Here is a 23,950-nt window from a genome sequence, read left to right on the forward strand (position 1 = left end):
GTCCGCATGCAGGAACTGCCACATTGGTCCGCATGCAGGAACTGCCACATTGGGCGGCTGCAGGCAGCTAACGGATGTCTCTCAGTGGGCAGAATGTTTCCCGTCACCCACTGACCACCAATGACCATGCAGCTCAGTGTAACTGCGGGCCTGATTCAGCAAGGATCACTATTCTGCTAATACGCACGCAGCGCAATGGCTAATATCAGCGGTGATATGCAAATAATTGCATTCACATTGCGATCGCAGCCTGACATAAGGACGCCCACATCTGTATACTGCGGTAACATAGCGAAATAATCTGTAACATCGGACCCATATATACAGGTAAGGCAGGCCAGACCTCACTCAGGAACTGCGCACGCTATAAGGCCTCAGGCTGCGTATGGTATCGCAGTGGCTAATTTATGCACGCCCCTTGCAACGCCGTTGAAACGCACTCTGGCACGCTGGAGTTTGCCCGACCACCCCCTGTCACAAATGGCACTTCCTGTCAATCACTCTGCGTTGCCACTGCAATCGCAGTTCCGATCGCAGCGGCTTGTTTGAGCACTGCAATGCGTATGCATGCGCAGTGTGATACCGGCCGATTGCGTGCGTATTTGCTGCTGCGATCCAAGTTGAATCAGGCCCTGTGTACGGTGCAGTGCAATTTCTACCGGCTCAGGAAGTCCTCTTGAAGCCACGCGTTCAGCGTCACCAAGTTGCCAATGGTAACCTCTGCATTGACCGCTAAGCATGATCTGCTGTGGAACGCCGTCCAGCACGGTCGCAGCATTGTGGGTAGTTTGTACCTTTATAGTGATCTCTAATGTAAATATCTTGTATTTTTTTTGTCTTTTAAGTGGACGGCATCGACCCCAATTTCAAGATGGAGCAACACGGCAAGAGGACGCCGCTGCACGCCGCCACAGAGATGGGCCACGTGGATACCTGCCACATGCTAGTTCAGGTGATGCCCGCTCACACCACAGACAGGAGGACCTGATGCCCTGTCATTACGGCCATTGTGCATCACGTAGTTAGTGATAGTCCGAGTCATTGTCTGCGTATTTGCGTTCATTAGCAATGGCGGCTACCATTTAAATCCTGATGGCACCCGGTGACTCCAAGGAAGGAGTGTCCCTATTGGTCAGATTAGAGTATGTGTTTGGTTTACTTTTTAGCTACTTTATTCCTTCGGAAATGTAAGAGACACAGACTGACCTTGGGGTGGGACACTCGGGGTATCCGACTGGCTGCTGCCCCCATTGTGGGGCTAATAAGCTGTATGAACGCGTGTTTCTGCTCTCCTAGGCCGGTGCCAACTTGGACAACTGCTCCGAGGACCAGCGAACGCCACTGATGGAAGCCTCCGAGAACAATCACCTAGAAACCGTAAAATATCTGGTCAAGGCTGGAGCATTGCTGGACCTCAAGGTGACCACTTGTATTGTCCGTGGAGGTTGTGTCTAGACCGGTGTAATTAGCCCATGTTCTAACTCTTGTGTCTGGTCCCAGGACGCTGAAGGCTCCACGTGTTTGCATTTGGCTGCTAAAAAGGGCCACTTTGAGGTGGTGAAGTATCTACTCACCAATGAGCAAATGGACGTCAACTGCCAGGTAAGAGCACAGCGCAGGCTTTGGTTATAGGAAGCTGCGTCACGATGGGTCTGTCGCTTGCTCGCCATGGGGGCAGATGCTGAGACAAAAATTGGGACTGCAAATTCTACATTCACAATGAACCAGTGACCACCCAAAATGGCCGCCTCCGCTGAGTGCAGACAGAAGGCGTATTTTAAAGTGCTGGCTCTCACTCCGAGCTGTGTTTGACACCCTGCAACAAGTTTTTCCACACGTTTTGTGTCTGTCTTTTGTCTCGGTTATAATTACTCTGACAATCACTCGTACAGCGGTGCGACATTTCTCATTCATCAAGTGACTGCCTGCAGAGGTGCGTCCAATCACACCCCCAGGGAGACAATTGGTCCCCCGCATAGCTTCCTCCTGATTTGCATATCTCAGATGTTGTTGTTTTTAATATTCTGTTTTTCCTATGGTATTGCTGCATTCTGTGCATCGTGCCGGGGAATAGGGTAATCCTGTAAGAGCTCTGTAGACTGGGTTATAACAAGGAGGTAGCTGCTGTGACTCCCCCTCTGTCTGTACCGTAGGATGACGGTGGTTGGACCCCCATGATCTGGGCTACAGAGTACAAACACGTGGAGCTGGTAAAGCTGTTACATTCCAATGGAGCGGACATCAACATCCGGGACAATGTAAGTCACTCGCCTGGGTGGTAAAGATCCACCTCCCTTACCCATGGCAATGGTGGCACTCCTCCTATTATCCTCCTATTTAATATAATGATTGCAGTAAAATATAGTTTTATGTAATGTACTGTATGATACGTTACCTAGTGACGTATTGGGGGTGATCCTCGCTAAATGCACCCATAGAACAGGGGAATGTGCGCTCATTATTGGGGCAGCTCCCATTAGGTATTGAGTTGCTGTGGAGACGCACGACCACCTGTTACACACTCATGAAGGTGATGTAGATCGGGCGTCAGCCCATGTGTTCAGCGTTTGCAGCAACCAGGCGCTTGTTACACAGAAAAGTGCATTTATAAGCTCACTAATACTACAGTGTTAAAAACATCAAAGGCTACAAATGCGATGTAGTAAAACCAGTCTTTATGTTCCCTCGCAGAACGATTACATGGGTACAGGACACATTTAGGCACAGAAGATTGCACTGCTCGTCCTGATACTTTCGTGGGTAGTTTGTTTTTTCCCAGATAGCAGCGTGTGGTTAGAGCCGTACGTAACCCGTGGCAGCCAATCAGATTATGACCTTTCTAAGCAGTCCTAAAAAAGATGTAAATAAATGTTGGTTATAATTGCTTAGGTTGCTGTTGGTTACAGGATACTGGGGCATATTGTCTGGTGGCATTAAAGCCCCAGAATGTTATTGCCAACTTGTCATGCCTGAGAAAATCTACTAACCGTGAACGGGCAGCAATGTTCCGCTGTGCCCTGTCCCGGGAGCCATGAGGCTGTGGCCTGTCCCGGGAGCCATGAGGCTGTGGCCTGTCCCGGGAGCCATGAGGCTGTGGCCTGTCCCGGGAGCCATGAGGCTGTGGCCTGTCCCGGGAGCCATGAGGCTGTGGCCTGTCCCGGGAGCCATGAGGCTGTGGCCTGTCCCGGGGGCCATGAGGCTGTGGTCTATCCTTGCTCCCTTCATGCTATCTCCAGACTGCTTACAAGAAAACATGAGTCCCTTAAACACCCTTTGTGTGGACGTACTGCTCTCCTACCCAGATTCCTTTTCATGATTACACCGGCCCTTTATTAGTACATGACTATTTGCTGAAACCTTCTCTGCTCCCATCCTAGGAGGAGAACATATGCCTGCACTGGGCGGCTTTCGCCGGCTCCGTTGAAATTGCCGAAACCCTCCTGGCCTCCAAGTGCGACCTCCGAGCTGTCAACATCCACGGGGACTCCCCGCTGCACATCGCAGCCCGGGAGAACCGATACGAGTGTGTCACGTAAGTGAAGAGGATCACTTAGAAACCAACTGGGGTCTTCTGTCCATCAGACTGAGACACGTTGTCCCCTTTTTAAAGTGTGATTGGATTGAGGACCTTTTGGGCTCAATGAGTTTTGGGTGACCCTCCCTTTCCCTTGTATCTTGGTCCAGGCTGTTTCTAGCTCACGGTGCTGAGGTTGGATTGAAAAATAAGGAGGGGGAGACTCCACTGGAATGCTGCTGCCCAAACTCTGAGGTCTGGATGGCTCTCAAGAAGGGCGGTAACTCCTCACAGAAACCCGAAGCGGAGGAGGTGGTGATGAACCGGTAGGTAGATTTCAGTCTTCTGTCCCATCTCCTTGGCGTTGTCTTTGGTTATCTGGTAGTGATTGCTGTTTGCCTTTTTTTTTATTAAAAGGGATATATCAAGGGGCTATGAGAATATCCCGATCCCATGCATCAACGGCGAAGACACGGAACCTTGTCCCACCAATTACAAATACGTCTCTCAGAACTGCGTGACCTCCCCGCTGAATGTGGACCGAAATATTACCCATCTTCAGGTGAGGCCAGGTGACGATGGCAGGGAATGCAGCGCCCTCTAGTGTCCGTACCTTACTCTGCATCACATTTGCCTCGGAGGGGGAAATAACCCAGTCTTTCTGTTCCAGTACTGCGTGTGCATAGATGACTGCTCATCCCGGAACTGTATGTGTAGCCAGCTGAGCATGAGATGTTGGTATGATACGGTAAGTACCCCACGCAGTGCTCTGTAGCCAATAGTTATATGCAGAATAGCGCAGTATATAGAGGTCATATGGGGGCTATGTCTGATTGTGGATGCTTTTATCCTGGAACATTGGGGGATTGTGTCATATATTTGTGTGTGAATATGCAGCAAGTTCTGGCATCTAGCAGGAGACGGGAAGTGCGCTATTTCTCTCAGACGGAGCGCGGATCACAGCGCTTTATAAGTTCTTTGTGTCCTATTGGGGGACGTGCCATAGAAATAAAATTATTGCTGCATACAGATATATATATATATATAATGGGTAATAGCGCACAGAAGCCGGCAGACACAACTCTTGTTACATTATAAATCCTGTGACTGCTGACACTGTACCATCGGATTATTAACCAACGTATTCTCCTCACAGAGTGGACGCCTTTTGCCAGAATTCAACATGGAGGAGCCGCCACTCATCTTTGAATGTAACCACGCCTGTTCCTGCTGGCGGAACTGTCGCAACAGAGTGGTGCAGAATGGCCTGAAGTGAGTCCCCATAATCTCTTCTCCGTGTCTCTAGCTGGGCAGAATGTAGTGCGCTGTGTTACAGTACTGTACATATGTGATGGTTGGTGAGGACCATATATATACAGGTGTGCAGAATGTAGTGCGCTGTGTTACAGTACTGTACATATGTGATGGTTGGTGAGGACCATATATATATACAGCTGTGCAGAATGTAGTGCGCTGTGTTACAGTACTGTACATATGTGATGGTTGGTGAGGACCATATATATACAGCTGTGCAGAATGTAGTGCGCTGTGTTACAGTACTGTACATATGTGATGGTTGGTGAGGACCATATATATACAGCTGTGCAGAATGTAGTGCGCTGTGTTACAGTACTGTACATATGTGATGGTTGGTGAGGACCATATATATACAGCTGTGCAGAATGTAGTGCGCTGTGTTACAGTACTGTACATATGTGATGGTTGGTGAGGACCATATATATACAGGTGTGCAGAATGTAGTGCGCTGTGTTACAGTACTGTACATATGTGATGGTTGGTGAGGACCATATATATACAGCTGTGCAGAATGTAGTGCGCTGTGTTACAGTACTGTACATATGTGGTGGTTGGTGAGGACCATATATATACAGCTGTGCAGAATGTAGTGCGCTGTGTTACAGTACTGTACATATGTGATGGTTGGTGAGGACCATATATATACAGCTGTGCAGAATGTAGTGCGCTGTGTTGCAGTACTGTACATATGTGATGGTTGGTGAGGACCATATATATACAGGTGTGCAGAATGTAGTGCGCTGTGTTACAGTACTGTACATATGTGATGGTTGGTGAGGACCATATATATACAGCTAGGCAGAATGTAGTGCGCTGTGTTACAGTACTGTACATATGTGATGGTTGGTGAGGACCATATATATACAGCTGTGCAGAATGTAGTGCGCTGTGTTACAGTACTGTACATATGTGATGGTTGGTGAGGACCATATATATACAGGTGTGCAGAATGTAGTGCGCTGTGTTACAGTACTGTACATATGTGATGGTTGGTGAGGACCATATATATATACAGCTGTGCAGAATGTAGTGCGCTGTGTTACAGTACTGTACATATGTGATGGTTGGTGAGGACCATATATATACAGCTGTGCAGAATGTAGTGCGCTGTGTTACAGTACTGTACATATGTGATGGTTGGTGAGGACCATATATATACAGCTGTGCAGAATGTAGTGCGCTGTGTTACAGTACTGTACATATGTGATGGTTGGTGAGGACCATATATATACAGCTGTGCAGAATGTAGTGCGCTGTGTTACAGTACTGTACATATGTGGTGGTTGGTGAGGACCATATATATACAGCTGTGCAGAATGTAGTGCGCTGTGTTACCGTACTGTACATGTGTGATGGTTGGTGAGGACCATATATATACAGGTGTGCAGAATGTAGTGCGCTGTGTTACAGTACTGTACATATGTGATGGTTGGTGAGGACCATATATATATACAGCTGTGCAGAATGTAGTGCGCTGTGTTACAGTACTGTACATATGTGGTGGTTGGTGAGGACCATATATATACAGCTGTGCAGAATGTAGTGCGCTGTGTTACAGTACTGTACATATGTGATGGTTGGTGAGGACCATATATATACAGCTGTGCAGAATGTAGTGCGCTGTGTTACAGTACTGTACATATGTGATGGTTGGTGAGGACCATATATATACAGCTGTGCAGAATGTAGTGCGCTGTGTTACAGTACTGTACATATGTGATGGTTGGTGAGGACCATATATATACAGGTGTGCAGAATGTAGTGCGCTGTGTTACAGTACTGTACATATGTGATGGTTGGTGAGGACCATATATATACAGGTGTGCAGAATGTAGTGCGCTGTGTTACAGTACTGTACATATGTGATGGTTGGTGAGGACCATATATATACAGCTGGGCAGAATGTAGTGCGCTGTGTTGCAGTACTGTACATATGTGATGGTTGGTGAGGACCATATATATACAGCTGTGCAGAATGTAGTGCGCTGTGTTACAGTACTGTACATATGTGATGGTTGGTGAGGACCATATATATACAGGTGTGCAGAATGTAGTGCGCTGTGTTACAGTACTGTACATATGTGATGGTTGGTGAGGACCATATATATACAGGTGTGCAGAATGTAGTGCGCTGTGTTACAGTACTGTACATATGTGATGGTTGGTGAGGACCATATATATACAGGTGTGCAGAATGTAGTGCGCTGTGTTACAGTACTGTACATATGTGATGGTTGGTGAGGACCATATATATACAGCTGTGCAGAATGTAGTGCGCTGTGTTACAGTACTGTACATATGTGATGGTTGGTGAGGACCATATATATACAGGTGTGCAGAATGTAGTGCGCTGTTACAGTACTGTACATATGTGATGGTTGGTGAGGACCATATATATACAGCTGTGCAGAATGTAGTGCGCTGTGTTACAGTACTGTACATATGTGATGGTTGGTGAGGACCATATATATATACAGCTGTGCAGAATGTAGTGCGCTGTGTTACAGTACTGTACATATGTGATGGTTGGTGAGGACCATATATATACAGGTGTGCAGAATGTAGTGCGCTGTGTTACAGTACTGTACATATGTGGTGGTTGGTGAGGACCATATATATACAGGTATGCATAATGTAGTGCGCTGTGTTACAGTACTGTACATATGTGGTGGTTGGTGAGGACCATATATATATACAGCTGTGCAGAATGTAGTGCGCTGTGTTACAGTACTGTACATATGTGATGGTTGGTGAGGACCATATATATACAGCTGGGCAGAATGTAGTGCGCTGTGTTACAGTACTGTACATATGTGATGGTTGGTGAGGACCATATATATACAGGTGTGCAGAATGTAGTGCGCTGTGTTACAGTACTGTACATATGTGATGGTTGGTGAGGACCATATATATACAGGTGTGCAGAATGTAGTGCGCTGTGTTACAGTACTGTACATATGTGATGGTTGGTGAGGACCATATATATACAGCTGTGCAGAATGTAGTGCGCTGTGTTACAGTACTGTACATATGTGATGGTTGGTGAGGACCATATATATACAGCTGTGCAGAATGTAGTGCGCTGTGTTACAGTACTGTACATATGTGATGGTTGGTGAGGACCATATATATACAGCTGTGCAGAATGTAGTGCGCTGTGTTACAGTACTGTACATATGTGATGGTTGGTGAGGACCATATATATACAGGTGTGCAGAATGTAGTGCGCTGTGTTGCAGTACTGTACATATGTGATGGTTGGTGAGGACCATATATACAGCTGTGCAGAATGTAGTGCGCTGTGTTACAGTACTGTACATATGTGATGGTTGGTGAGGACCATATATATACAGCTGTGCAGAATGTAGTGCGCTGTGTTACAGTACTGTACATATGTGATGGTTGGTGAGGACCATATATATACAGCTGTGCAGAATGTAGTGCGCTGTGTTGCAGTACTGTACATATGTGATGGTTGGTGAGGACCATATATACAGCTGTGCAGAATGTAGTGCGCTGTGTTACAGTACTGTACATATGTGATGGTTGGTGAGGACCATATATATACAGCTGTGCAGAATGTAGTGCGCTGTGTTACAGTACTGTACATATGTGATGGTTGGTGAGGACCATATATATACAGCTGTGCAGAATGTAGTGCGCTGTGTTACAGTACTGTACATATGTGATGGTTGGTGAGGACCATATATATACAGCTGTGCAGAATGTAGTGCGCTGTGTTACAGTACTGTACATATGTGATGGTTGGTGAGGACCATATATATACAGCTGTGCAGAATGTAGTGCGCTGTGTTACAGTACTGTACATATGTGATGGTTGGTGAGGACCATATATATACAGCTGTGCAGAATGTAGTGCGCTGTGTTGCAGTACTGTACATATGTGATGGTTGGTGAGGACCATATATATACAGGTGTGCAGAATGTAGTGCGCTGTGTTACAGTACTGTACATATGTGATGGTTGGTGAGGACCATATATATACAGGTGGGCAGAATGTAGTGCGCTGTGTTACAGTACTGTACATATGTGGTGGTTGGTGAGGACCATATATATACAGCTGTGCAGAATGTTGTGCGCTGTGTTACAGTACTGTACATATGTGATGGTTGGTGAGGACCATATATATATACAGGTGGGCAGAATGTAGTGCGCTGTGTTACAGTACTGTACATATGTGATGGTTGGTGAGGACCATATATATACAGGTGTGCAGAATGTAGTGCGCTGTGTTACAGTACTGTACATATGTGGTGGTTGGTGAGGACCATATATATACAGGTGTGCAGAATGTAGTGCGCTGTGTTACAGTACTGTACATATGTGATGGTTGGTGAGGACCATATATATACAGCTGTGCAGAATGTAGTGCGCTGTGTTACAGTACTGTACATATGTGATGGTTGGTGAGGACCATATATATACAGGTGGGCAGAATGTAGTGCGCTGTGTTACAGTACTGTACATATGTGGTGGTTGGTGAGGACCATATATATACAGCTGTGCAGAATGTAGTGCGCTGTGTTACAGTACTGTACATATGTGATGGTTGGTGAGGACCATATATATACAGCTGTGCAGAATGTAGTGCGCTGTGTTACAGTACTGTACATATGTGATGGTTGGTGAGGACCATATATATACAGCTGTGCAGAATGTAGTGCGCTGTGTTACAGTACTGTACATATGTGATGGTTGGTGAGGACCATATATATACAGGTGTGCAGAATGTAGTGCGCTGTGTTGCAGTACTGTACATATGTGATGGTTGGTGAGGACCATATATATACAGGTGTGCAGAATGTAGTGCGCTGTGTTACAGTACTGTACATATGTGATGGTTGGTGAGGACCATATATACAGCTGTGCAGAATGTAGTGCGCTGTGTTACAGTACTGTACATATGTGATGGTTGGTGAGGACCATATATATACAGCTGTGCAGAATGTAGTGCGCTGTGTTACAGTACTGTACATATGTGATGGTTGGTGAGGACCATATATACAGCTGTGCAGAATGTAGTGCGCTGTGTTACAGTACTGTACATATGTGATGGTTGGTGAGGACCATATATATACAGGTGTGCAGAATGTAGTGCGCTGTGTTACAGTACTGTACATATGTGGTGGTTGGTGAGGACCATATATATACAGCTGTGCAGAATGTAGTGCGCTGTGTTACAGTACTGTACATATGTGATGGTTGGTGAGGACCATATATATACAGCTGTGCAGAATGTAGTGCGCTGTGTTACAGTACTGTACATATGTGATGGTTGGTGAGGACCATATATATATACAGCTGTGCAGAATGTAGTGCGCTGTGTTACAGTACTGTACATATGTGATGGTTGGTGAGGACCATATATATACAGGTGTGCAGAATGTAGTGCGCTGTGTTACAGTACTGTACATATGTGGTGGTTGGTGAGGACCATATATATACAGGTGTGCAGAATGTAGTGCGCTGTGTTACAGTACTGTACATATGTGATGGTTGGTGAGGACCATATATATACAGCTGTGCAGAATGTAGTGCGCTGTGTTACAGTACTGTACATATGTGATGGTTGGTGAGGACCATATATATACAGGTGTGCAGAATGTAGTGCGCTGTGTTACAGTACTGTACATATGTGATGGTTGGTGAGGACCATATATATATACAGCTGTGCAGAATGTAGTGCGCTGTGTTACAGTACTGTACATATGTGATGGTTGGTGAGGACCATATATATACAGGTGTGCAGAATGTAGTGCGCTGTGTTACAGTACTGTACATATGTGATGGTTGGTGAGGACCATATATATACAGGTGGGCAGAATGTAGTGCGCTGTGTTACAGTACTGTACATATGTGGTGGTTGGTGAGGACCATATATATACAGCTGTGCAGAATGTAGTGCGCTGTGTTACAGTACTGTACATATGTGATGGTTGGTGAGGACCATATATATACAGCTGTGCAGAATGTAGTGCGCTGTGTTACAGTACTGTACATATGTGATGGTTGGTGAGGACCATATATATACAGGTGTGCAGAATGTAGTGCGCTGTGTTACAGTACTGTACATATGTGGTGGTTGGTGAGGACCATATATATACAGCTGTGCAGAATGTAGTGCGCTGTGTTACAGTACTGTACATATGTGATGGTTGGTGAGGACCATATATACAGCTGTGCAGAATGTAGTGCGCTGTGTTACAGTACTGTACATATGTGATGGTTGGTGAGGACCATATATATACAGGTGTGCAGAATGTAGTGCGCTGTGTTACAGTACTGTACATATGTGATGGTTGGTGAAGACCATATATACAGCTGTGCAGAATGTAGTGCGCTGTGTTACAGTACTGTACATATGTGATGGTTGGTGAGGACCATATATACAGCTGTGCAGAATGTAGTGCGCTGTGTTACAGTACTGTACATATGTGATGGTTGGTGAGGACCATATATATACAGCTGTGCAGAATGTAGTGCGCTGTGTTACAGTACTGTACATATGTGGTGGTTGGTGAGGACCATATATATACAGCTGGGCAGAATGTAGTGCGCTGTGTTGCAGTACTGTACATATGTGATGGTTGGTGAGGACCATATATACAGCTAGGCAGAATGTAGTGCGCTGTGTTACAGTACTGTACATATGTGATGGTTGGTGAGGACCATATATATACAGGTGTGCAGAATGTAGTGCGCTGTGTTACAGTACTGTACATATGTGATGGTTGGTGAGGACCATATATACAGCTGTGCAGAATGTAGTGCGCTGTGTTACAGTACTGTACATATGTGATGGTTGGTGAGGACCATATATACAGCTGTGCAGAATGTAGTGCGCTGTGTTACAGTACTGTACATATGTGGTGGTTGGTGAGGACCATATATATACAGGTGTGCAGAATGTAGTGCGCTGTGTTACAGTACTGTACATATGTGATGGTTGGTGAGGACCATATATATACAGGTGTGCAGAATGTAGTGCGCTGTGTTACAGTACTGTACATATGTGATGGTTGGTGAGGACCATATATATACAGGTGTGCAGAATGTAGTGCGCTGTGTTACAGTACTGTACATATGTGGTGGTTGGTGAGGACCATATATATACAGCTGTGCAGAATGTAGTGCGCTGTGTTACAGTACTGTACATATGTGATGGTTGGTGAGGACCATATATATACAGCTGTGCAGAATGTAGTGCGCTGTGTTACAGTACTGTACATATGTGATGGTTGGTGAGGACCATATATATACAGGTGTGCAGAATGTAGTGCGCTGTGTTACAGTACTGTACATATGTGGTGGTTGGTGAGGACCATATATATACAGCTGTGCAGAATGTAGTGCGCTGTGTTGCAGTACTGTACATATGTGATGGTTGGTGAGGACCATATATATACAGCTGTGCAGAATGTAGTGCGCTGTGTTTCAGTACTGTACATATGTGATGGTTGGTGAGGACCATATATATATACAGCTGTGCAGAATGTAGTGCGCTGTGTTACAGTACTGTACATATGTGATGGTTGGTGAGGACCATATATATACAGCTGTGCAGAATGTAGTGCGCTGTGTTACAGTACTGTACATATGTGATGGTTGGTGAGGACCATATATATACAGCTGTGCAGAATGTAGTGCGCTGTGTTACAGTACTGTACATATGTGATGGTTGGTGAGGACCATATATATACAGCTGTGCAGAATGTAGTGCGCTGTGTTACAGTACTGTACATATGTGATGGTTGGTGAGGACCATATATACAGGTGTGCAGAATGTAGTGCGCTGTGTTACAGTACTGTACATATGTGATGGTTGGTGAGGACCATATATATACAGCTGTGCAGAATGTAGTGCGCTGTGTTACAGTACTGTACATATGTGATGGTTGGTGAGGACCATATATACAGCTGTGCAGAATGTAGTGCGCTGTGTTACAGTACTGTACATATGTGATGGTTGGTGAGGACCATATATATACAGCTGTGCAGAATGTAGTGCGCTGTGTTACAGTACTGTACATATGTGATGGTTGGTGAGGACCATATATATACAGCTGTGCAGAATGTAGTGCGCTGTGTTACAGTACTGTACATATGTGGTGGTTGGTGAGGACCATATATACAGCTGTGCAGAATGTAGTGCGCTGTGTTACAGTACTGTACATATGTGATGGTTGGTGAGGACCATATATATACAGGTGGGCAGAATGTAGTGCGCTGTGTTACAGTACTGTACATATGTGGTGGTTGGTGAGGACCATATATATACAGCTGTGCAGAATGTAGTGCGCTGTGTTGCAGTACTGTACATATGTGATGGTTGGTGAGGACCATATATATACAGCTGTGCAGAATGTAGTGCGCTGTGTTACAGTACTGTACATATGTGATGGTTGGTGAGGACCATATATATACAGGTGTGCAGAATGTAGTGCGCTGTGTTGCAGTACTGTACATATGTGATGGTTGGTGAGGACCATATATATACAGCTGTGCAGAATGTAGTGCGCTGTGTTACAGTACTGTACATATGTGATGGTTGGTGAGGACCATATATACAGCTGTGCAGAATGTAGTGCGCTGTGTTACAGTACTGTACATATGTGATGGTTGGTGAGGACCATATATATACAGCTGTGCAGAATGTAGTGCGCTGTGTTACAGTACTGTACATATGTGATGGTTGGTGAGGACCATATATATACAGCTGTGCAGAATGTAGTGCGCTGTGTTACAGTACTGTACATATGTGATGGTTGGTGAGGACCATATATATACAGCTATGCAGAATGTAGTGCGCTGTGTTACAGTACTGTACATATGTGATGGTTGGTGAGGACCATATATACAGGTGTGCAGAATGTAGTGCGCTGTGTTACAGTACTGTACATATGTGATGGTTGGTGAGGACCATATATATACAGCTGTGCAGAATGTAGTGCGCTGTGTTACAGTACTGTACATATGTGATGGTTGGTGAGGACCATATATACAGCTGTGCAGAATGTAGTGCGCTGTGTTACAGTACTGTACATATGTGATGGTTGGTGAGGACCATATATATACAGCTGTGCAGAATGTAGTGCGCTGTGTTACAGTACTGTACATATGTGATGGTTGGTGAGGACCATATATATACAGCTGTGCAGAATGTAGTGCGCTGTGTTACAGTACTGTACATATGTGGTGGTTGGTGAGGACCATATATACAGCTGTGCAGAATGTAGTGCGCTGTGTTACAGTACTGTACATATGTGATGGTTGGTGAGGACCATATATATACAGGTGGGCAGAATGTAGTGCGCTGTGTTACAGTACTGTACATATGTGGTGGTTGGTGAGGACCATATATATACAGCTGTGCAGAATGTAGTGCGCTGTGTTACAGTACTGTACATATGTGATGGTTGGTGAGGACCATATATATACAGGTGTGCAGAATGTAGTGCGCTGTGTTGCAGTACTGTACATATGTGATGGTTGGTGAGGACCATATATATACAGCTGTGCAGAATGTAGTGCGATGTGTTACAGTACTGTACATATGTGATGGTTGGTGAGGACCATATATACAGCTGTGCAGAATGTAGTGCGCTGTGTTACAGTACTGTACATATGTGATGGTTGGTGAGGACCATATATATACAGCTGTGCAGAATGTAGTGCGCTGTGTTACAGTACTGTACATATGTGGTGGTTGGTGAGGACCATATATATACAGCTGGGCAGAATGTAGTGCGCTGTGTTACAGTACTGTACATATGTGGTGGTTGGTGAGGACCATATATACAGCTGTGCAGAATGTAGTGCGCTGTGTTACAGTACTGTACATATGTGATGATTGGTGAGGACCATATATATACAGGTGGGCAGAATGTAGTGCGCTGTGTTACAGTACTGTACATATGTGGTGGTTGGTGAGGACCATATATATACAGGTGGGCAGAATGTAGTGCGCTGTGTTACAGTACTGTACATATGTGGTGGTTGGTGAGGACCATATATATACAGCTGTGCAGAATGTAGTGCGCTGTGTTGCAGTACTGTACATATGTGATGGTTGGTGAGGGACCATATATATACAGCTGTGCAGAATGTAGTGCGCTGTGTTACAGTACTGTACATATGTGATGGTTGGTGAGGACCCATATATATACAGCTGTGCAGAATGTAGTGCGCTGTGTTCAGTACTGTACATATGTGATGGTTGGTGAGGACCATATATACAGCTGTGCAGAATGTAGTGCGCTGTGTTACAGTACTGTACATATGTGATGGTTGGTGAGGACCATATATATACAGCTGTGCAGAATGTAGTGCGCTGTGTTACAGTACTGTACATATGTGGTGGTTGGTGAGGACCATATATACAGGTGTGCAGAATGTAGTGCGCTGTGTTACAGTACTGTACATATGTGATGGTTGGTGAGGACCATATATATATACAGCTGTGCAGAATGTAGTGCGCTGTGTTACAGTACTGTACATATGTGATGGTTGGTGAGGACCATATATATATACAGGTGTGCAGAATGTAGTGCGCTGTGTTACAGTACTGTACATATGTGATGGTTGGTGAGGACCATATATATACAGCTGTGCAGAATGTAGTGCGCTGTGTTTCAGTACTGTACATATGTGATGGTTGGTGAGGACCATATATATATACAGGTGTGCAGAATGTAGTGCGCTGTGTTACAGTACTGTACATATGTGATGGTTGGTGAGGACCATATATACAGCTGTGCAGAATGTAGTGCGCTGTGTTACAGTACTGTACATATGTGATGGTTGGTGAGGACCATATATATACAGGTGTTCAGAATGTAGTGCGCTGTGTTACAGTACTGTATATATGTGATGGTTGGTGAGGACCATATATATACAGCTGTGCAGAATGTAGTGCGCTGTGTTACAGTACTGTACATATGTGGTGGTTGGTGAGGACCATATATATACAGCTGGGCAGAATGTAGTGCGCTGTGTTGCAGTACTGTACATATGTGATGGTTGGTGAGGACCATATATACAGCTAGGCAGAATGTAGTGCGCTTTGTTACAGTACTGTACATATGTGATGGTTGGTGAGGACCATATATATACAGGTGTGCTGAATGTAGTGCGCTGTGTTACAGTACTGTACATATGTGATGGTTGGTGAGGACCATATATATACAGCTGTGCAGAATGTAGTGCGCTGTGTTACAGTACTGTACATATGTGATGGTTGGTGAGGACCATATATATACAGCTGTGCAGAATGTAGTGCGCTGTGTTACAGTACTGTACATATGTGATGGTTGGTGAGGACCATATATATATACAGCTGTGCAGAATGTAGTGCGCTGTGTTACAGTACTGTACATATGTGATGGTTGGTGAGGACCATATATATATACAGCTGTGCAGAATGTAGTGAGATGTGTTACAGTACTGTACATATGTGATGGTTGGTGAGGACCATATATATACAGGTGTGCAGAATGTAGTGCGCTGTGTTACAGTACTGTACATATGTGGTGGTTGGTGAGGACCATATATATACAGCTGTGCAGAATGTAGTGCGCTGTGTTACAGTACTGTACATATGTGATGGTTGGTGAGGACCATATATATACAGCTGTGCAGAATGTAGTGCGCTGTGTTACAGTACTGTACATATGTGATGGTTGGTGAGGACCATATATATACAGGTGTGCAGAATGTAGTGCGCTGTTACAGTACTGTACATATGTGGTGGTTGGTGAGGACCATATATATACAGCTGTGCAGAATGTAGTGCGCTGTGTTACAGTACTGTACATATGTGATGGTTGGTGAGGACCATATATACAGCTGTGCAGAATGTAGTGCGCTGTGTTACAGTACTGTACATATGTGATGGTTGGTGAGGACCATATATATACAGGTGTGCAGAATGTAGTGCGCTGTGTTACAGTACTGTACATATGTGATGGTTGGTGAGGACCATATATATACAGGTGTGCAGAATGTAGTGCGCTGTGTTACAGTACTGTACATATGTGATGGTTGGTGAGGACCATATATACAGCTGTGCAGAATGTAGTGCGCTGTGTTACAGTACTGTACATATGTGATGGTTGGTGAGGACCATATATATACAGCTGTGCAGAATGTAGTGCGCTGTGTTACAGTACTGTACATATGTGGTGGTTGGTGAGGACCATATATATACAGCTGGGCAGAATGTAGTGCGCTGTGTTACAGTACTGTACATATGTGATGGTTGGTGAGGACCATATATACAGCTGTGCAGAATGTAGTGCGCTGTGTTACAGTACTGTACATATGTGATGGTTGGTGAGGACCATATATACAGCTGTGCAGAATGTAGTGCGCTGTGTTACAGTACTGTACATATGTGGTGGTTGGTGAGGACCATATATATACAGGTGTGCAGAATGTAGTGCGCTGTGTTACAGTACTGTACATATGTGATGGTTGGTGAGGACCATATATATACAGCTGTGCAGAATGTAGTGCGCTGTGTTACAGTACTGTACATATGTGATGGTTGGTGAGGACCATATATATACAGGTGTGCAGAATGTAGTGCGCTGTGTTACAGTACTGTACATATGTGGTGGTTGGTGAGGACCATATATATACAGCTGTGCAGAATGTAGTGCGCTGTTACAGTACTGTACATATGTGATGGTTGGTGAGGACCATATATATACAGCTGTGCAGAATGTAGTGCGCTGTGTTACAGTACTGTACATATGTGATGGTTGGTGAGGACCATATATATACAGCTGTGCAGAATGTAGTGCGCTGTGTTACAGTACTGTACATATGTGATGGTTGGTGAGGACCATATATATACAGCTGTGCAGAATGTAGTGCGCTGTGTTACAGTACTGTACATATGTGATGGTTGGTGAGGACCATATATATACAGGTGTGCAGAATGTAGTGCGCTGTGTTACAGTACTGTACATATGTGGTGGTTGGTGAGGACCATATATATACAGCTGTGCAGAATGTAGTGCGCTGTGTTACAGTACTGTACATATGTGATGGTTGGTGAGGACCATATATATACAGGTGTGCAGAATGTAGTGCGCTGTGTTACAGTACTGTACATATGTGATGGTTGGTGAGGACCATATATATACAGCTGTGCAGAATGTAGTGCGCTGTGTTACAGTACTGTACATATGTGATGGTTGGTGAGGACCATATATATACAGGTGTGCAGAATGTAGTGCGCTGTGTTACAGTACTGTACATATGTGATGGTTGGTGAGGACCATATATATATACAGGTGTGCAGAATGTAGTGCGCTGTGTTACAGTACTGTACATATGTGATGGTTGGTGAGGACCATATATATACAGCTGTGCAGAATGTAGTGCGCTGTGTTTCAGTACTGTACATATGTGATGGTTGGTGAGGACCATATATATATACAGGTGTGCAGAATGTAGTGCGCTGTGTTACAGTACTGTACATATGTGATGGTTGGTGAGGACCATATATACAGCTGTGCAGAATGTAGTGCGCTGTGTTACAGTACTGTACATATGTGATGGTTGGTGAGGACCATATATATACAGGTGTTCAGAATGTAGTGCGCTGTGTTACAGTACTGTATATATATGATGGTTGGTGAGGACCATATATATACAGCTGTGCAGAATGTAGTGCGCTGTGTTACAGTACTGTACATATGTGGTGGTTGGTGAGGACCATATATATACAGCTGGGCAGAATGTAGTGCGCTGTGTTGCAGTACTGTACATATGTGATGGTTGGTGAGGACCATATATACAGCTAGGCAGAATGTAGTGCGCTTTGTTACAGTACTGTACATATGTGATGGTTGGTGAGGACCATATATATACAGGTGTGCTGAATGTAGTGCGCTGTGTTACAGTACTGTACATATGTGATGGTTGGTGAGGACCATATATATACAGCTGTGCAGAATGTAGTGCGCTGTGTTACAGTACTGTACATATGTGATGGTTGGTGAGGACCATATATATACAGCTGTGCAGAATGTAGTGCGCTGTGTTACAGTACTGTACATATGTGATGGTTGGTGAGGACCATATATATATACAGCTGTGCAGAATGTAGTGCGCTGTGTTACAGTACTGTACATATGCGATGGTTGGTGAGGACCATATATATATACAGCTGTGCAGAATGTAGTGAGATGTGTTACAGTACTGTACATATGTGATGGTTGGTGAGGACCATATATATACAGGTGTGCAGAATGTAGTGCGCTGTGTTACAGTACTGTACATATGTGGTGGTTGGTGAGGACCATATATATACAGCTGTGCAGAATGTAGTGCGCTGTGTTACAGTACTGTACATATGTGATGGTTGGTGAGGACCATATATATACAGCTGTGCAGAATGTAGTGCGCTGTGTTACAGTACTGTACATATGTGATGGTTGGTGAGGACCATATATATACAGGTGTGCAGAATGTAGTGCGCTGTTACAGTACTGTACATATGTGGTGGTTGGTGAGGACCATATATATACAGCTGTGCAGAATGTAGTGCGCTGTGTTACAGTACTGTACATATGTGATGGTTGGTGAGGACCATATATACAGCTGTGCAGAATGTAGTGCGCTGTGTTACAGTACTGTACATATGTGATGGTTGGTGAGGACCATATATATACAGGTGTGCAGAATGTAGTGCGCTGTGTTACAGTACTGTACATATGTGATGGTTGGTGAGGACCATATATATACAGGTGTGCAGAATGTAGTGCGCTGTGTTACAGTACTGTACATATGTGATGGTTGGTGAGGACCATATATACAGCTGTGCAGAATGTAGTGCGCTGTGTTACAGTACTGTACATATGTGATGGTTGGTGAGGACCATATATATACAGCTGTGCAGAATGTAGTGCGCTGTGTTACAGTACTGTACATATGTGGTGGTTGGTGAGGACCATATATATACAGCTGGGCAGAATGTAGTGCGCTGTGTTACAGTACTGTACATATGTGATGGTTGGTGAGGACCATATATACAGCTGTGCAGAATGTAGTGCGCTGTGTTACAGTACTGTACATATGTGATGGTTGGTGAGGACCATATATACAGCTGTGCAGAATGTAGTGCGCTGTGTTACAGTACTGTACATATGTGGTGGTTGGTGAGGACCATATATATACAGGTGTGCAGAATGTAGTGCGCTGTGTTACAGTACTGTACATATGTGATGGTTGGTGAGGACCATATATATACAGCTGTGCAGAATGTAGTGCGCTGTGTTACAGTACTGTACATATGTGATGGTTGGTGAGGGCCATATATATACAGGTGTGCAGAATGTAGTGCGCTGTGTTACAGTACTGTACATATGTGGTGGTTGGTGAGGACCATATATATACAGCTGTGCAGAATGTAGTGCGCTGTGTTACAGTACTGTACATATGTGATGGTTGGTGAGGACCATATATATACAGCTGTGCAGAATGTAGTGCGCTGTGTTACAGTACTGTACATATGTGATGGTTGGTGAGGACCATATATATACAGCTGTGCAGAATGTAGTGCGCTGTGTTACAGTACTGTACATATGTGATGGTTGGTGAGGACCATATATATACAGCTGTGCAGAATGTAGTGCGCTGTGTTACAGTACTGTACATATGTGATGGTTGGTGAGGACCATATATATACAGGTGTGCAGAATGTAGTGCGCTGTGTTACAGTACTGTACATATGTGGTGGTTGGTGAGGACCATATATATACAGGTGTGCAGAATGTAGTGCGCTGTGTTACAGTACTGTACATATGTGATGGTTGGTGAGGACCATATATATACAGGTGTGCAGAATGTAGTGCGCTGTGTTACAGTACTGTACATATGTGATGGTTGGTGAGGACCATATATATACAGGTGTGCAGAATGTAGTGCGCTGTGTTACAGTACTGTACATATGTGATGGTTGGTGAGGACCATATATATACAGGTGTGCAGAATGTAGTGCGCTGTGTTACAGTACTGTACATATGTGATGGTTGGTGAGGACCATATATATACAGGTGTGCAGAATGTAGTGCGCTGTGTTACAGTACTGTACATATGTGATGGTTGCTGAGGACCATATATATATACAGCTGTGCAGAATGTAGTGCGCTGTGTTACAGTACTGTACATATGTGATGGTTGGTGAGGACCATATATATACAGCTGTGCAGAATGTAGTGCGCTGTGTTACAGTACTGTACATATGTGATGGTTGGTGAGGACCATATATATATACAGCTGTGCAGAATGTAGTGCGCTGTGTTACAGTACTGTACATATGTGATGGTTGGTGAGGACCATATATATACAGGTGTGCAGAATGTAGTGCGCTGTGTTACAGTACTGTACATATGTGATGGTTGGTGAGGACCATATATATACAGGTGTGCAGAATGTAGTGCGCTGTGTTACAGTACTGTACATATGTGGTGGTTGGTGAGGACCATATATATACAGCTGTGCAGAATGTAGTGCGCTGTGTTACAGTACTGTACATATGTGATGGTTGGTGAGGACCATATATATACAGGTGTGCAGAATGTAGTGCGCTGTGTTACAGTACTGTACATATGTGGTGGTTGGTGAGGACCATATATATACAGGTGTGCAGAATGTAGTGCGCTGTGTTACAGTACTGTACATATGTGATGGTTGGTGAGGACCATATATATACAGCTGTGCAGAATGTAGTGCGCTGTGTTACAGTACTGTACATATGTGATGGTTGGTGAGGACCATATATATACAGGTGTGCAGAATGTAGTGCGCTGTGTTACAGTACTGTACATATGTGATGGTTGGTGAGGACCATATATACAGCTGTGCAGAATGTAGTGCGCTGTGTTACAGTACTGTACATATGTGATGGTTGGTGAGGACCATATATATACAGGTGTTCAGAATGTAGTGCGCTGTGTTACAGTACTGTATATATGTGATGGTTGGTGAGGACCATATATATACAGGTGTTCAGAATGTAGTGCGCTGTGTTACAGTACTGTACATATGTGGTGGTTGGTGAGGACCATATATATACAGCTGGGCAGAATGTAGTGCGCTGTGTTACAGTACTGTACATATGTGATGGTTGGTGAGGACCATATATATATACAGCTGGGCAGAATGTAGTGCGCTGTGTTACAGTACTGTACATATGTGATGGTTGGTGAGGACCATATATATACAGCTGTGCAGAATGTAGTGCGCTGTGTTACAGTACTGTACATATGTGATGGTTGGTGAGGACCATATATATATACAGCTGTGCAGAATGTAGTGCGCTGTGTTACAGTACTGTACATATGTGATGGTTGGTGAGGACCATATATATACAGGTGTGCAGAATGTAGTGCGCTGTGTTACAGTACTGTACATATGTGATGGTTGGTGAGGACCATATATATACAGGTGTGCAGAATGTAGTGCGCTGTGTTACAGTACTGTACATATGTGGTGGTTGGTGAGGACCATATATATACAGCTGTGCAGAATGTAGTGCGCTGTGTTACAGTACTGTACATATGTGATGGTTGGTGAGGACCATATATATACAGGTGTGCAGAATGTAGTGCGCTGTGTTACAGTACTGTACATATGTGGTGGTTGGTGAGGACCATATATATACAGGTGTGCTGAATGTAGTGCGCTGTGTTACAGTACTGTACATATGTGATGGTTGGTGAGGACCATATATATACAGCTGTGCAGAATGTAGTGCGCTGTGTTACAGTACTGTACATATGTGATGGTTGGTGAGGACCATATATATACAGGTGTGCAGAATGTAGTGCGCTGTGTTACAGTACTGTACATATGTGGTGGTTGGTGAGGACCATATATATACAGCTGTGCAGAATGTAGTGCGCTGTGTTACAGTACTGTACATATTTGATGGTTGGTGAGGACCATATATACAGCTGTGCAGAATGTAGTGCGCTCTGTTACAGTACTGTACATATGTGATGGTTGGTGAGGACCATATATATATACAGCTGTGCAGAATGTAGTGCGCTGTGTTACAGTACTGTACATATGTGATGGTTGGTGAGGACCATATATATACAGGTGTGCAGAATGTAGTGCGCTGTGTTACAGTACTGTACATATGTGATGGTTGGTGAGGACCATATATATACAGGTGTGCAGAATGTAGTGCGCTGTGTTACAGTACTGTACATATGTGATGGTTGGTGAGGACCATATATATACAGCTGTGCAGAATGTAGTGCGCTGTGTTGTAGTACTGTACATATGTGATGGTTGGTGAGGACCATATATATACAGGTGTGCAGAATGTAGTGCGCTGTGTTACAGTACTGTACATATGTGGTGGTTGGTGAGGACCATATATACAGCTGTGCAGAATGTAGTGCGCTGTGTTACAGTACTGTACATATGTGATGGTTGGTGAGGACCATATATATACAGCTGTGCAGAATGTAGTGCGCTGTGTTACAGTACTGTACATATGTGATGGTTGGTGAGGACCATATATATACAGGTGTGCAGAATGTAGTGCGCTGTTACAGTACTGTACATATGTGGTGGTTGGTGAGGACCATATATATACAGCTGTGCAGAATGTAGTGCGCTGTGTTACAGTACTGTACATATGTGATGGTTGGTGAGGACCATATATACAGGTGTGCAGAATGTAGTGCTCTGTGTTACAGTACTGTACATATGTGATGGTTGGTGAAGACCATATATATACAGGTGTGCAGAATGTAGTGCGCTGTGTTACAGTACTGTACATATGTGGTGGTTGGTGAGGACCATATATATACAGGTGTGCAGAATGTAGTGCGCTGTGTTACAGTACTGTACATATGTGGTGGTTGGTGAGGACCATATATACAGCTGTGCAGAATGTAGTGCGCTGTGTTGCAGTACTGTACATATGTGGTGGTGGGTGAGGACCATATATACAGCTGTGCAGAATGTAGTGCGCTGTGTTACAGTACTGTACATATGTGATGGTTGGTGAGGACCATATATATATACAGGTGTGCAGAATGTAGTGCGCTGTGTTACAGTACTGTACATATG

General features: G+C 44.3%; 1 protein-coding gene across 4 annotated transcripts in view; it reads left to right on the plus strand.

Moving 5' to 3' along the window:
- EHMT1 (euchromatic histone lysine methyltransferase 1) overlaps nucleotides 1-23,950 on the plus strand; it is a 112,863-nt gene that overhangs the window by 72,332 nt on the left and 16,581 nt on the right. For all 4 annotated transcript variants that reach the window (XM_088460943.1, XM_088460944.1, XM_088460945.1 and 1 more), the window contains exons 15-23: nucleotides 846-952; nucleotides 1,297-1,419; nucleotides 1,501-1,602; nucleotides 2,154-2,258; nucleotides 3,378-3,532; nucleotides 3,685-3,840; nucleotides 3,932-4,076; nucleotides 4,185-4,262; nucleotides 4,671-4,786. In XM_088460943.1, the coding sequence (XP_088317069.1) occupies nucleotides 846-952; nucleotides 1,297-1,419; nucleotides 1,501-1,602; nucleotides 2,154-2,258; nucleotides 3,378-3,532; nucleotides 3,685-3,840; nucleotides 3,932-4,076; nucleotides 4,185-4,262; nucleotides 4,671-4,786 (1,087 nt within the window). The remainder of the gene's footprint in view (nucleotides 1-845; nucleotides 953-1,296; nucleotides 1,420-1,500; nucleotides 1,603-2,153; nucleotides 2,259-3,377; nucleotides 3,533-3,684; nucleotides 3,841-3,931; nucleotides 4,077-4,184; nucleotides 4,263-4,670; nucleotides 4,787-23,950) is intronic.

Source organism: Taudactylus pleione, unplaced genomic scaffold, assembly GCF_031769625.1.
Source record: "Taudactylus pleione unplaced genomic scaffold, aTauple2 ptg000996l, whole genome shotgun sequence".
Classification (NCBI taxonomy): domain Eukaryota; kingdom Metazoa; phylum Chordata; class Amphibia; order Anura; family Myobatrachidae; genus Taudactylus; species Taudactylus pleione.